This window comes from Salmo salar, chromosome 01 (genome assembly GCF_965601325.2).
Source record: "Salmo salar chromosome 01, fSalSal1, whole genome shotgun sequence".
Lineage (NCBI taxonomy): Eukaryota > Metazoa > Chordata > Actinopteri > Salmoniformes > Salmonidae > Salmo > Salmo salar.
In genome coordinates, this window is record NC_138291.1 from 14,685,110 (window position 1) to 14,700,000 (window position 14,891).

A 14,891-nucleotide genomic window follows, 5' to 3' on the forward strand; every position below is an offset into this window, starting at 1 on the left:
AGGACAGTCTTATAGACATTTCCAATGGATGAAAGAGATCCAGTATACTTAGACTAGGCAGGCCTCTGTTTCTTGTAGAACTGTTATCCTGCAGCAAGCAGAACTATAATATTTAACTTGCTGTTCCTGTAGACCTAATGCGAAATGAAAATATGGTTTTGGCTCAGTGTACACAATTGGGTGTGTCATGCATGCTGTGAATATGATATCAACATTTGTCCTTTTTGTGTAATTAGGAAACATGTTGAGGATTTCAGAAATGTATAATGTGTTGGGCTAATATGTTGGATAGATGTTGAAAGAGGATACAGAGGACGGAAATGCAAAAAGTGCTCCACTTACTTCCGAATTCACCCTAAGTGGTAACGAGGAAATCCACAACTTGGCCTAACTATTGTTTTCTGATACATACATTTTCTTTTGAGTGTTTCACATAGCCAACCACACAGAGTCGTGGCGCATAGTAGGCCATTTACTGTGCTTTGATTGACAACTGAACAGCAAGAGTTGACTAGTTTATAAAATATGCCTAACTGACTGAATATAGACTGAATAAAGTTGATCTCCTATATCCCTTTGCCATTCAGAAATCATGCAACATGGTTATATATCCATGGTAACGAATTGGGACAAGTAAACCAAAGGATTTTCTAGGATGTCGGGCATTGCCAGACAGTGACTTTAAAGTGAGTGACTCTCGTCTCGTGGTGAGGAGTTTTGCCCATAGCATTAGTGAGGTCGGGCACTGATGTTGGGCAATTAGGCCTGGCAAGCAGTCGGCGTAGGCCAGTCAAGTTTTTACACACCGATCTTGACAAACCATTTCTGTATGGACCTCGATTTGTGCCCAAGGGCATTGTCATGCTGAAACAGTAAAGGGTCTTCCCCAAACTGTTTCCACAAAGTTGCAAGCACAGAATCGTCTAGAATGTCATTGTATGCTGTAACGTTAAGATTTCCCTTCACTGCAACTAAGGGGCCTAGCCCGAAATATGGAAAACAGCCAGATTATTATTCTTCCTCCACTAAATGTTACAGTTGGCACTACGCATCCGGGCAGGTAGTTTTCTCCTGGCTCTGCCAAACCCAGATTCGTCCATCGGACTGCCAGATGGTGAAGCGTGATTCATCACTCCAGAGAACGCGTTTCCACTGCTCCAGAGTCCAATGGCGGCGAGCTTTACACCACTCCAGCCGACGCTTAGCATTGCACATGATGATCTTAGGCTTGTGTGGCTGCTCGGCCATGGAAACCTATTTCATGAAGCTGCTGACGAACAGTTATTGTGCTGATGTTGCTTCCAGAGGCAGTTTGGAACTCGGTAGTGAGTGTTGCAACTGACAAACGATTTTTACTCGCTACACGCTTCAGCGGTCACATTCTGTGAGCTTGTGTGGTCTACCACTTCGCAGCTGAGTTGATGTTGCTCCTAGACATTTCCACTTCACAATAACAGCACTTACAGTTGACCGGGGCTGCTCTAGGAGGGCAGAAATGTGATGAACTGACTTGTTGGAAAGGATGCCACGTTGAAAGTCACTGAGCTCTTCAGTAAGGGCATTCTACTGCCAATGTTTGTCTATGTAGATTGCATGGCTGTGTGCTCGATTTTATACACCTGTCAGCAACAGGTGTGACTGAAATAGCCGAATCCACTAATTTGAAGGGGTGTCCACATATTTTTGTATATATATTGTATCTCCCAACCTCATAACTAGCTACCAAGAAGCCATTTCAGGCTATCAATCAAGTCAGAGTAGCTAGATTATTTAACTATTTTAGTTGGCATGCCTGCTGGCAAGGTTGGTAGACTTTAGAAAAGCAAGCAATTACTATATGTAGTTAGTAACACTCACATTCCTTTTAATCTTTTACCCAGATTTTACAGAGATGCATAGAAGCACATTTAGTTTATTTAAAAAAAGGAAGATACAGCATAATGATTATGGCTCTGGAAAAGTTGTTTCAGGTTTTGAAAAACGCATTCTCCAACTTCCGGATGGGGGGCCTAGCCCCCTTTCGGACCACTGCCCAGCCATCCTCCTGTACTTTGTGTCCACCAAAAATACATTTTTCTCCCAGATGTCAAAAGTGGTCTCCTGATGTGGTTTAAGCATTGTTGTTAACTTAGAAAATCAAATTTAGTGGTTTTCCTATAAAAACAAAGTGTGATTGAGAGGGAAACACAATGTTTTAACACGGGATCGGTGTCCCGTGTTAAAAAAATGTGATAAATGAGGAAAGAAAAGGATTGATGGAGATGGAGAGTTGAGAACAGAAAAAGAATGAGAGGAAAAGGGAAAAAAAGAGGGGGGAAAAGGGGGCCAGAGGCTGGGAATAGAGGGCAGAGGAGAGAAAGAGGGAACAGCATATGGCAATACAAGACAGAAGAAAAGGGGGATGAAGGTAGGAAGAGGGCCAGAGGAAGAGAAAAGTAGAGAATGGGAATACAGGGTAGGAGAAGACAAGAGGGGTAATACAGGGCAGAAGAGGACGGGGGGAGGAATACAGGGCAGAAGAGGACAGGAGAAGAAATACAGGGCAGAAGAGGACAGAAGGGGAAATACAGGGCAGAAGAGGGCAGGAGGGGGAATACAGGGCAGAAGAGGACAGGAGGGGGAATACAGGGCAGAAGAGGACAGGAGGGGGAATACAGGGCAGAAGAGGACAGGAGGGGGAATACAGGGCAGAAGAGGACAGGAGGGGGAATACAGGGCAGAAGAGGACAGGAGGGGGAATACAGGGCAGAAAAGAACATGAGGGAGAATACAGGGCAGAAGAGGACAGGAGGGGTAATACAGGGCAGAAGAGGTCAGGAGGGGGAATACAGGGTAGGAGAGGACAGGAGGGGGAATACAAGGTAGGACAGAGAAGAAAATAAGCAAACTGGAGAAGAAAATAAGCAAACTGGCAAATGGTAATGGAGGGCAGTGTGGAAAGCAGAGGACTCAGTCTAGAGGGAGCAAGGTAGGTCTGGGAAGGAGAAAGTCAGCAGGAGTGATCAAGGGATGACCCACTGGGGAATCTGACGAATGCCAAGACCCTGGCAGTCTCCCTGTGAGACGGGGGAGCAAATGACTTTCACTCAGCGGGAACAGTAGTGTAGCTCAGTTGGTAGATCATGGTGCTTGCAAAGCCAGGGTTGTGGGTTCGATTCTCATGACTAAGTCACTTTGGATAAAAGTGTCTGCTAAATGGCATGCATATATCTTATTAGGTTGGAAGAAAAAATATATACTTACATATATACAGATTAAATTTGTAGAGATATCAGTATAACAAACATGACTGGTAAAAAAATCAATCCATTGCTGCTCTATAGTAAGAGACTACAGGCTGCTCCATGGTAAGAGACTACAGGCTGCTCCATGGTAAGAGACTACAGGCTGCTCCATGGTAAGAGACTACAGGCTGCTCCATGGTAAGAGACTACAGGCTGCTCCATGGTAAGAGACTACAGGCTGCTCCATGGTAAGAGACTACAGGCTGCTCCATGGTAAGAGACTACAGGCTGCTCCATGGTAAGAGACTACAGGCTGCTCCATGGTAAGAGACCACAGTCTACTATCAGGCAAAATGGTCAATATATGATAAAGTGGGCAGTGTTTGGAGTGTCTTGTAGGAGGAGAAGGGTAACAAAGCTCTCCTTTTCCACAAAAAGGGACCTTCAGTAGGGTCACAAACCTGCATAATCTTCTTTTCTTCCTCCCTCCTCTTCCTCTCCTCCTCCTCCTGCTTCCTCTTATGCTCCATCTCCGATTTCCTAATGAGAGGGAGCAGGGACGACAGACGTGGTTAATGCTCTTATATGGCAAAGCGCCATGTTACTTTAGATCACAGATGGACATGCCTCCTGCCTGATCAATGTTCTCAATGACATCATCAAACCATGAACCATGTACAAGCTCAGTCTCATAGCATCAACTCTGGACATATCCGGTTGGGGGTTTCTTTAAAATTGAGAGGTCATCATGCCAATGACTTCAACCAAAATATGAAGTGCTGCTTTGGTGCACCTGTGCAGGCTTTTATTCTGGCCCCGCACTAACACACTAGATCCAAAAGACCTCCACTACCAAAATAGCCCACCCCAGTGCTAGCCCATTTATGTTTCGATCGCCCCCTTACTTCTTTCTGTCGTTCTCCTCCTGCTGCCGTTGCTGGTCGTCCTCCTCCCTCCTCTTCCTCTCTCTTTCCATCTCCTCTTCGATGCGCCGCAGCCTTTCCATCTCGTCTTCCTCCTGCTTCTTCTTCTGCATGGAGGAGAGCAGCTGCTCCGAGCTCTTCACCAGCACCTGGTACTCCTGGTCAATCTCCTTTCGGGTCATCACTGTGGCCTATAGGAGGGGGCATAGGTCAAAGGTCATAGGAGTGGTGTCATAGGCCTATTACAACAACAAAAAACAATAGGCTAAAACCTGAATTATTTGTACTTGTCTGTCATACAGTATGTCATGGTTAATATTATAAACATATACAGTGCATTTTGAAAGTATTCAGACCAGTTTACTTTTTCCACATTTTGTTACGTTACAGCCTTATTCTAAAATGGATTAAATAAAAAATCCTCAGTAAAAGGCACATGACAGCTCGCTTGGAGTTTGCAAAAAGGCACCTAAAGGACTTCCAGAGCATGTGAAACAAGATTCTCTGGTCTGATGAAACCAAGATTGAACTCTTTGGCCAGAACCTCAGACTGGGGTGAAGGTTCATCTTCCAACAGGACAACAACCCTAAGCAAACAGCCAAGACAACGCAGGAGTGGCTTCGGGACAAGTCTCTGAATGTCCTTGAGTGGCCCAGCCAGAGCCCGGACTTGTACCCGATCTAACATTTCTGGAGAGTCCTGAAAATAGCTGTGCAGTGATGCTCCCCATCCAACCTGACAAAGCTTTGAGAGGATCTGCAGAGAATAAATGGGAGAAACTCCCCAAATACATGTGCGCCAAGCTTATAGCGTCATACCCAAGAAAACTCGAGACTGTAATCACTGCCAAAGGTGCTTCAACAAAGTACTGAGTAAAGGGTCTGAATACTTAAGTAAATATGATATTTAAAAAAAACATTTTTTACATTTCTAAAAATCTGTTTTTGCCTTGTCATTATCGGGTATTGTGTGTAGATTGATGTAAAAAAAAATATTTAATCAATTTTAGAATAAGGCTGTAACGTAACAAAATGTTAAAAATGTCAAGGGGTCTGAATACAATGTAGACAACATATGCCTTCGTAGACTAAACTTTGTTAATCGTTGGTTATGATTCCCAATATGTGCTACTACCATCCCCATTAGCACTGCTGCAGACACAGGAGCGCACCGACTTTAACACAGGCATATGAGAGTCTTTTCAGTGTATGGGGAATATGCTAAAAGTAACATCCAATTCCAAATATCCCAGAATCTCATTTAATTGAACTTTTTCTCATTTAATCCTTGTTTCCTATATAAGTGGTGTAATTAAAACTGTCCGATTCCAGGAAGTGAGAGGGGCATCCCTCCGCAGTGGGCCTGGCAGAAATCCCCTTGTCTGTTTAGGGTTGTGACACCCTCACGATCTATTCAATAAGCTAACCAGAGAGACATCGACTGAGAGCACCACCACCACTGCTACCACTGCTGCCCTGGTCACCTCGGAGTCACACCCTGTCTGTCGGTGGGGGGTATAGGGTGGATTGATTTCCCTGACGTGGTTCAGACATACACCACAATGGGAAATGACAAGCTGACTTGTTTATGACTATTGTATAATTCAGCTAGCGATGCTACGCTAGGCCCTTAGCGATGCAACACTAGGTGCGTCATAATGTACTAGGAATAGCATCGAGCGCTGGTGAACACAGAGCAGATGCCAATGGGCTAACAGAGGAGCGCAGGGTCGGGCAGACACACAGAGGTGACTGAACTAGGGAGCAAGGGAGGGAGAGAAAGAGAGGAGACTAGAGACATTTGCTCATGTGAAAAATGTTCTGCTCGGATGCCTGTCATTTAGTCTCCCGAGTGGAGACTGGTGTTTCTAGCACAGGGAGAGGGGAGTGTTCGATTAAACTGGAAAAACACAGTATTTCTCAACCTCTTTCCCTGACGAAATACAGCCAAAATGATGTAAAGTTTGGCAACTCATTTGAGAAATAATTTGAACCACATGCCACCAGAGGTCTCTTCACAGTCCCCAAGTCCATAGCAGACTATGGGAAGCGCACTGTACCACATAGAGCCATGACTACTTGGAATTCTATTCCACATCAGATAACTGATGCAAGCACTAGAATCAGATTTAAAAAACAGATAAAAATACACCTTATGGAACAGCGAGGACTGTAAAGCAACAAACACACACGATAACATAAGCACTACACACACACACACGATTTTGTGCTGTAGATATGTGGTTGTGGAGTAGGGGCCTGAGGGCACACACTTAGAGTGATGTGAAATCGGTTATGAATGTATTGTAATGTTTTAAAAAATTGTATAACTGCCTTAGTTTTGCCGGATCCCAGGAAGAGTAGCTGCTAATGGGGATCCATAATCAATACAAATCCCTTACCATATACAGACTGGTGTTTATAGCAGAAGAATAGAGGGGAGAACCCTTACCATATTTAGCCATATTAAAGGATTACAGATCAAAACAACCCCAGGAAATGGCTTCCTGACGAGATGACAGGGAGATGAAATGAGATAAGAGAGATGCGATGTGAACAGCGGGATTAGATTAGAAAGTTAAGACATATGAGGGTGTGTTCGTAAATTCACTCTCGTAAATTCAGAGCGTTGTCAGATTGTCCGTTCGTAATTTCAGAGCGTTTCGCTCTCGGAGCATTCAGAGCACATACTGGACGATCTGGCCGAGGAGTAGGGTTGATCCGAGCGTTCTGACCTCACAACGCAGTCAAGCACCCAAGCTAACTGGCTAAAGTTAGCTAGCTTGCTAGCTACTTCCAGACAAATGAGAGAACACCACACTCTGGCCATTTTTCTTACCCGAGCAGAGCTGGTTAGGCTGTTCTCATGTTATCCAGAGCGTTGGTGACTAACTGTGCTGCTGGCAACAATTTAATTACGATTTTTTGCCAAGGTTTACACTGACACCGGCCATATTCAACAGGGTGTTGAGCGTTCGTAAATTCAGCAGTTATTCTGTTCTCTGGCACACTCAGACAAGAGTGATCTGAAATCAGAGCAGATAGCCAGAACTAATTTACGAATGCACCCTGAGTCACCCTGGCCTCCTCGGTGTAGGGTGAAGATGGCCCTAGACCAGTGTTCCCAAACTAGAGGCCCACAGGCTGAATTTGGCCCGTGGGTGATTTTATTTGAAGTTTACTGAGCAATTTCCCCCAAAAAATATTGTTCGACATAAAAGTTTGTAAAAACACAAGCAAATCAGCTCCAAGTTATTTAATTTTGGAAATCGGTTGCAAAGTATTCCCACGCATAATAGAGTGATATGTGTATACAAATTAAGCAAGGTTTGAAATGATGTTTTAGGCAAATATCTCTTTGGGCTTCTTGTGGTCAATTTGCAGTCTACAAATGATTTGTAATTATGTTCTGGCCCCCTGACCATCCACTCAAGAAAAAAATTGTTCTGCAGCTGAATCTAGTTGATGATCCCTGCCATAGACGCTGGGTCCGTTTTATATTTGCCCCACTAATGGTTAAAGTCCTAGTACAGACCAAAAACGTGATTTTCCTGTGCTTTATATGCATTTACACACTATGAGGTTGAAATAATAATGTGAAATTGTGACAATTATGCTAATGCCCTTTCAGTATAAGAGTGTTTGAAAAGACCGTCTGACATTTCAGCCTGCCTGGTGACATCATCAGAAGAAAAGCCTCTCTGCCAATAACAGCTAGTTTTCAGTTATCCTCACTCAGATAACTCCCAAACAGTCCTAGATAAATTCTTGAATTTTGCTAAGAAGCTATTTTTGTTTATTTTTGACCATTTTAATTGAAAACTAAATCACAGTAATGTACTTAATTGTTAGCCAGAAATGATTTGACATTGAGATAAAAACAGCTGCATTGGACCTTTAAGGTTAGGAATGGGGCAGGGGAAGCTGATCCTAGATCTGTGCCTAGGAGAGCCCTCCTCACCTTGATATTGGCCATGAAGGTGTCGATGGAGGCCCCCAGCTCCTGGACCTGCTGGGCCATCTCCTGCTTGCCCTCCTTCAGAGCGCCCACCACCTCGTTGAAGCGTTCCATACGCATCTTCAGGTTACGCACCTTCACCATGCCGTCGACGCTGTGTCCGTATGAGCCCACGCACACACACGTAAGTGTGAGCCCGCTCGCATGTGCACATACACACGTACAGTCAGAATACCATGATAACAAAACAATTCAAAAAGCCATCACCCGGATGGATGCATTCACCAAAGCAATATATATTTTCCAAATGCAATACGGTGACAGACGGCCACGAGTCACGGCTGAGCTCTCCAGATTGATTTCAACTTCTAACTGCAGAATGTGGAGAAGCCATCAAAAGGCACAGAGTGTGAAGCACTTTTAAACAAAGATAATGTGTGTGTGCGTGCGTGTGTGTGTACACCCACCGTGGCTTATGTTTCTTCTTACAGAGCCACATGCGGACGGTCTTCTGAATCTTAACAAGGGCAGAGGCACGATACTTCATCTTCTCCTTCACTGGGGGGGATAAATTGTCAAATCTAGTCAACATAGTATTGTCAACATATCCTACATTACTCATCTCATATGTATATACTGTTCTATACCATCTACTGCATCTTGCCTATGCCGCACGGCCATCCATATATTTATATGTACATATTCTTATTCATCCCTTTACATTTGGGTGTATAAGGTAGTTGTGAATTTGTTAGATTACTTGATAGATATTACTGCATTGTCGGAACTAGAAGCACAAGCATTTCGCTACACTCGCATTAACATCTGCTAATCATGTGTATGTGACCAATACAATTTGATTTGACTTGATATTGGGCCAATTCACACAGAGATAAAGCCACACACAACTCTTAATACAGATATTAAGTTTGAATTTTGGGGGGAAAATAAAATGGAAGATCGGCTAGCCATCACAATGCATATATCCTCAGATATGGGATATCCTGACGGTGAAAAAAGCAGGAAACTGGTGGGCCGAGGCAGTCTACAGTTATTGCTTACAACGTGATATCATTGATTTTATACTTTACCCTAATAAGCACTGCCGGTGCTGCACTTTGTTAAATGGGAGGGAAAATCAATATAACTTGGCACAGAGGGTAATGGTTCAAGGAACTGCTTTTAGTGTGAAAGATTGCCTCGAGCAATAGAAATGTGAAACATAAGAACTATGGTAGTGGAATACAGCTGCCGGAGTGTGGTAATCAGTGTTCGACTAAATGGAGAGGAAAAAACTATTTCTCAACCTATTGCCCTGTGAAGAAGTTGAGCCAAAATGATGTAAAGTTATGACAAGTTTAACAACTCCTGACTCAGCAGAAATCATTTGAACCCTTTTCATTATATTGGCTGTTTTGTTTGAGAAGTTAGTTTGGTCTTTTCCACCATTTCAAAGCCCATGTAGGGACTTTTCATTGTATCGGTCCCTAACAACTAAATCCATTATTATTGTTAACTAGGAGGAGTGCTATTGCTCTACAGTACATTGTCCAGCTCAGTGCGAGTATGAGTCAGGGGTGTTGACGTACATTTGATGACAGAAAGGGAGCACCACTGGACCTTCTTCCAACGGCTGACGACCAGCCACTGGTTGACCTTCTTCACCAGCTCTGCCAGGTGGTCCGGGTCCGACTTCATGATCTGGTCAAACTCCGCAAACTGACCACGAAGCAGGACATCAAGAGAATTACTCAAGGTCATTTGGCCTGTATGACAATCATGCACATTAAAAAGAGAGCTGAAAGCAGTGCTTACCTTCCCAGGGCGGAAGAACACTCTGGTCAAACCAAACTTGTAGTCATTCTCATTCAGCCCCAGCGCTTTGAACAAAGCCTGCAGAGGAACAAGAACAAAAACCACCAGTCAAAGTCTTCTAAGAGTATAAACATCTGAATAATACAAGGTTTATATGAAATGGAATGCTGATCTTGGGGGAGCCACCCACCTTGCAGAAGAGCCTGGGGTCCAGTCGTGTGAGCTTGTCAGGCATGTACTGTTTGTACATGTTGTAGAGCTCATGGAAGGGGGCTCGGGAGGGGAAGCCTCCCTGCATCAAGTCCAGCACTGACACCATGCCTGGTGAGGAAAGGGGAGAGAATAGTGTTTGTGTATGTGTGTGTCCGTAGTAATCTTTATAACGGATAATGAACTACTGCATTTTTTAAAACTTTTTTTTATTATTCCGTGAATGTGTTAATAATAGTTTTGCGAGTATGTTCTTCCTCTCCTAGCCAATACCTGAACACTGCAGCTGAGACAGAATCTGGGCTCCTTCAAACTGGTGGCTCACCATCTTCAAGTTGGGTTTCACACAGCGAATGAAGCTGGAACCCTTTGAAAGACAGGTAAATCATATCTATCAGATGGGATCTGAGGCCAGTTGCTGACTACCAGTGTGAGAGAGAGGACATCCGATATGGCGACACAGATACTCACAGTGCTGCGAAGCTTCTCTAGCAGTATGTTCAACTGGGTCTGTGAAGGCAGGCAGAAAAAGAAGCTTGTTTAATACTTAGTCTGAGTCCCACCACACTGCACAAGAAGGTCCTTAGGAGCACTTACAAACAAATTGGGAATATATTTGACGTTGCACATTTAAAACTGAAAAGAGCATTAGTTATAATGCTGACGTACCCAATAGAAAGTAAGACAGGTGAGGGATATCAGCACACAGAAAGACAAAAAAGATCCATGCATGACTCAGGAGGATTCTGCAGAAGCCACTTGCATTGTTCTCAATAGGATTTGATTACAACAGTCCTAAATTAAATTGAATGTTTTCGCAAGATATATAAAACATTTACTGAAACTGTGCTATGTAGATACTTTTATGCAACACAAGAGAATGACTGTATGCAAGACCCAACTTGGCAATATTTCACTGGTAATAGTAGAGATGAATATTTTAAAACATAATATATATATATTTTTTAACTTAGCTATGTTCCCTTCCTCACAGCATTGCATTGCAATAGATTGCCTCACATTGTTTAACTTTTCTAATGTTATTTGATGTTTTATTAATAAAAGCACACCTGTGTGTAATCAAACTGAATAGATCCCGTCTTGTTCTTTTCTCTACAATGCTACACTCAGGTAATTTTGTCATGTCTTACGTGATGAATTATTAATAAAAGCGTCAACTCAAGCATCCCCACACACAAACAGACCATACAGGAAGACAGGTGGAGGAGGAGTATGATAGGAAAACAGCAATGGGTGCTGTGTGTGCGCTGTGTGTGCGCATCTGCTGATGCAGTACTGGGTTATCGAAACAATCAACAGTGAGACAAGTTACCTTCTGTCCCTGGCTGAAGCTATACTTCTTCGTGACTGACTTTTAGCCCTGTGCTGCTTTCTGACTTTTTCATACCCTTTCTCTAGCTGACTTTATCCAACTTTTTCCACAAAGGAAGGATTTCTCAGGAAAAGAGGTGGGAGACTGGAAGAGGCCTACAGGAAAGGAGGGATGAAAGAAGAGTGGCAAGGAGAGCGGCAGGGAGAGGAAAGGGGTTAGAATTTCAAAGGTCAAAGTTGGAAATTGTACACAGTTTTCTCTAACATTGTGTCAGAAAACATCTGAAATAAGCAATAGGAAAAATGATTAGACTACAAACTAAACACCAGGGTCGTATTCTGGATAAAAAAGGAACTTGGGGCACGGCAGGGCCCGTCTGAATTTGAGACAACTTTAGAAGCCCCTATCTTTGCAAATTTCCTTCAAATCTACAATTTCTCCTTGGAGCTGAGAGAAATGTTTGCAGTTTAAAAGCACATTTCCTGCAGTTCTACAACTTTTGCCATGCTGCTGAGAGAAAATGTTGCAGTTTTAAAGCAAATTTCCTGCAATTCAATTATTCTGGCTAATGCTGTGTTCTTTTGCTCAAACATAAAACCATACTGATAAATTCATTCGTTTTTCTAATTTTCAATTCTCCCTCACTGTCTTTTATTTTGGTGATTTTTAGTTCTCAAAGATTATATTCTTAAAAAATATTTTACACTGAAAGTTTTTCCATCCCGAAAATGTATTTTCACTGTTTGGACTTGGGCGACCTGAAAAAACACTTACACAAATGAACTTGAACTAGAAGAAGGTATTTTGAAATCAAAGTGACATCTCAGAACCAAATGCTGCTACAGTCTCCTTCCTCACCTTGAATTTGTTGCCCACACTGATAAAGCTGAGTTTGCCAGCCTTTTGTTTGGAGTCCTTGCTGTTGTTGGAGTTCTCAAAAAGCTCCCTCACAAACTTATCCTTGGACTCACACACCAGGCTCTCCAAGGACATATGGAGAGCATCATTATTCTTCTCTACAAACTGGGTCTGCAGACATGCGCGCACACACACACAAAAACAAATACCCACGCATACACAAAACATTTAACAGACTTTGCCATGTGTGATACTGCTAACAAGCTGAGAAGACTATTACCAGCAGCAGCTGTATATTGTAAAACATTTTTTTGAAATGGTTACACCACATTTGAGATATAACGGAGTACAGGTTGACGTAGTGTTATCAACCAATCATCCAAGAGCAAATGGACATATAACCATCGACGTGCGTGACGGTTACCGTCTCGTAGCACACGGCTCCGGCAAAGTGTCTGACGATGAATCCTTCATCATCTCTGACGTTCCTGTGGACAGCCAGCTTGGACTTCCTAGGAACCTGAAGAGACAGCAGCACCATACTATATTAGACCCTCTTTACATAATTCACATAGTGTCTGTGTAGATGTGTTGGTTTGTGTGTGTATGTGTGTGTGTTGGTGTGCGAGTATGTGCTGGTGTGTGTATATATATGTGTTGGTGTGTCGGTGTGTGTGTGTGTGTGTGTGTGTGTGTGTGTGTGTGTGTGTGTGTGCATGTCGGTGTGAGTGTGTGTCGGTGTGTGAGTGAATGTGTGTCGATGTGTGTGTGAATGTGTGTGTGTGTTGGTGTGTGTATGTGTTGGTGTGTGTGTGTGTGTTGGTGTGTGTTGGTGTGTGTATGTATGTATGTATGTATGTATGTATGTATGTATGTATGTATGTATGTATGTATGTGTATGTATGTATGTATGTATGCATGTATGTGTTGGTGTGTGTATGTATGTGTTGGTGTGTGTGTATGTATGTGTTGGTGTGTGTGTATGTATGTGTTGGTGTGTGTATGTATGTATGTATGTGTTGGTGTGTGTATGTATGTCTTGGTGTGTGTATATATGTGTTGGCGTGTCGGTGTGTGTGTGTGCATGTCGGTGTGAGTGTGTGTCGGTGTGTGAGTGAATGTGTGTCGGTGTGTCGATGTGTGTATGTATGTGTTGGTGTGTGTATGTATTGGTGTGTGTGTATGTATGTGTTGGTGTGTGTATGTATTGGTGTGTGTGTATGTATGTGTTGGTGTGTGTATGTATTGGTGTGTGTATGTATGTATGTGTTGGTGTGTGTGTGTATGTATGTGTTGGTGTGTGTGTGTATGTATGTGTTGGTGTGTGTGTGTATGTATGTGTTGGTGTGTGTGTGTATGTATGTGTTGGTGTGTGTGTATGTATGTGTTGGTGTGTGTGTATGTATGTGTTGGTGTGTGTGTATGTATGTGTTGGTGTGTGTGTATGTATGTGTTGGTGTGTGTGTATGTATGTGTTGGTGTGTGTGTATGTATGTGTTGGTGTGTGTATGTATGTATGTATGTATGTATGTATGTATGTGTTGGTGTGTGTGTGTGTTGGTGTGTGTATGTATGTATGTATGTATGTATGTATGTATGTATGTATGTATGTATGCATGTATGTGTTGGTGTGTGTATGTATGTGTTGGTGTGTGTGTATGTATGTGTTGGTGTGTGTGTATGTATGTGTTGGTGTGTGTATGTATGTATGTATGTGTTGGTGTGTGTATGTATGTCTTGGTGTGTGTATATATGTGTTGGCGTGTCGGTGTGTGTGTGTGCATGTCGGTGTGAGTGTGTGTCGGTGTGTGAGTGAATGTGTGTCGGTGTGTCGATGTGTGTATGTATGTGTTGGTGTGTGTATGTATTGGTGTGTGTGTATGTATGTGTTGGTGTGTGTATGTATTGGTGTGTGTGTATGTATGTGTTGGTGTGTGTATGTATTGGTGTGTGTATGTATGTATGTGTTGGTGTGTGTGTGTATGTATGTGTTGGTGTGTGTGTGTATGTATGTGTTGGTGTGTGTGTGTATGTATGTGTTGGTGTGTGTGTGTATGTATGTGTTGGTGTGTGTGTATGTATGTGTAGGTGTGTGTATGTATGTGTTGGTGTGTGTGTATGTATGTGTTGGTGTGTGTGTATGTATGTATGTATGTATGTATGTATGTATGTATGCATGTATGTGTTGGTGTGTGTATGTATGTGTTGGTGTGTGTGTATGTATGTGTTGGTGTGTGTGTATGTATGTGTTGGTGTGTGTGTATGTATGTGTAGGTGTGTGTATGTATGTGTTGGTGTGTGTGTATGTATGTGTTGGTGTGTGTGTATGTATGTGTTGGTGTGTGTGTATGTATGTGTTGGTGTGTGTGTATGTATGTGTTGGTGTGTGTGTATGTATGTATGTATGTATGTATGTATGTATGTATGTATGCATGTATGTGTTGGTGTGTGTATGTATGTGTTGGTGTGTGTGTATGTATGTGTTGGTGTGTGTGTATGTATGTGTTGGTGTGTGTGTATGTATGTGTTGGTGTGTGTATGTATGTATGTATGTATGTATGTATGTGTTG

At 42.8% G+C, this 14,891-nt stretch overlaps 1 protein-coding gene across 1 annotated transcript in view; it reads right to left on the minus strand.

The window, feature by feature from the left end:
- LOC106565365 (unconventional myosin-VI) overlaps positions 1-14,891 on the minus strand; it is a 126,679-nt gene that overhangs the window by 25,456 nt on the left and 86,332 nt on the right. The window contains exons 17-27 of the mRNA XM_014132524.3: positions 12,746-12,841; positions 12,322-12,492; positions 10,602-10,640; positions 10,404-10,497; positions 10,111-10,241; positions 9,921-9,998; positions 9,695-9,824; positions 8,573-8,663; positions 8,109-8,259; positions 4,130-4,338; positions 3,686-3,764 (exon numbers count right to left, since the gene is read on the minus strand). Coding sequence (XP_013987999.2) covers positions 3,686-3,764; positions 4,130-4,338; positions 8,109-8,259; positions 8,573-8,663; positions 9,695-9,824; positions 9,921-9,998; positions 10,111-10,241; positions 10,404-10,497; positions 10,602-10,640; positions 12,322-12,492; positions 12,746-12,841 — 1,269 coding nt within the window. The remainder of the gene's footprint in view (positions 1-3,685; positions 3,765-4,129; positions 4,339-8,108; positions 8,260-8,572; positions 8,664-9,694; positions 9,825-9,920; positions 9,999-10,110; positions 10,242-10,403; positions 10,498-10,601; positions 10,641-12,321; positions 12,493-12,745; positions 12,842-14,891) is intronic.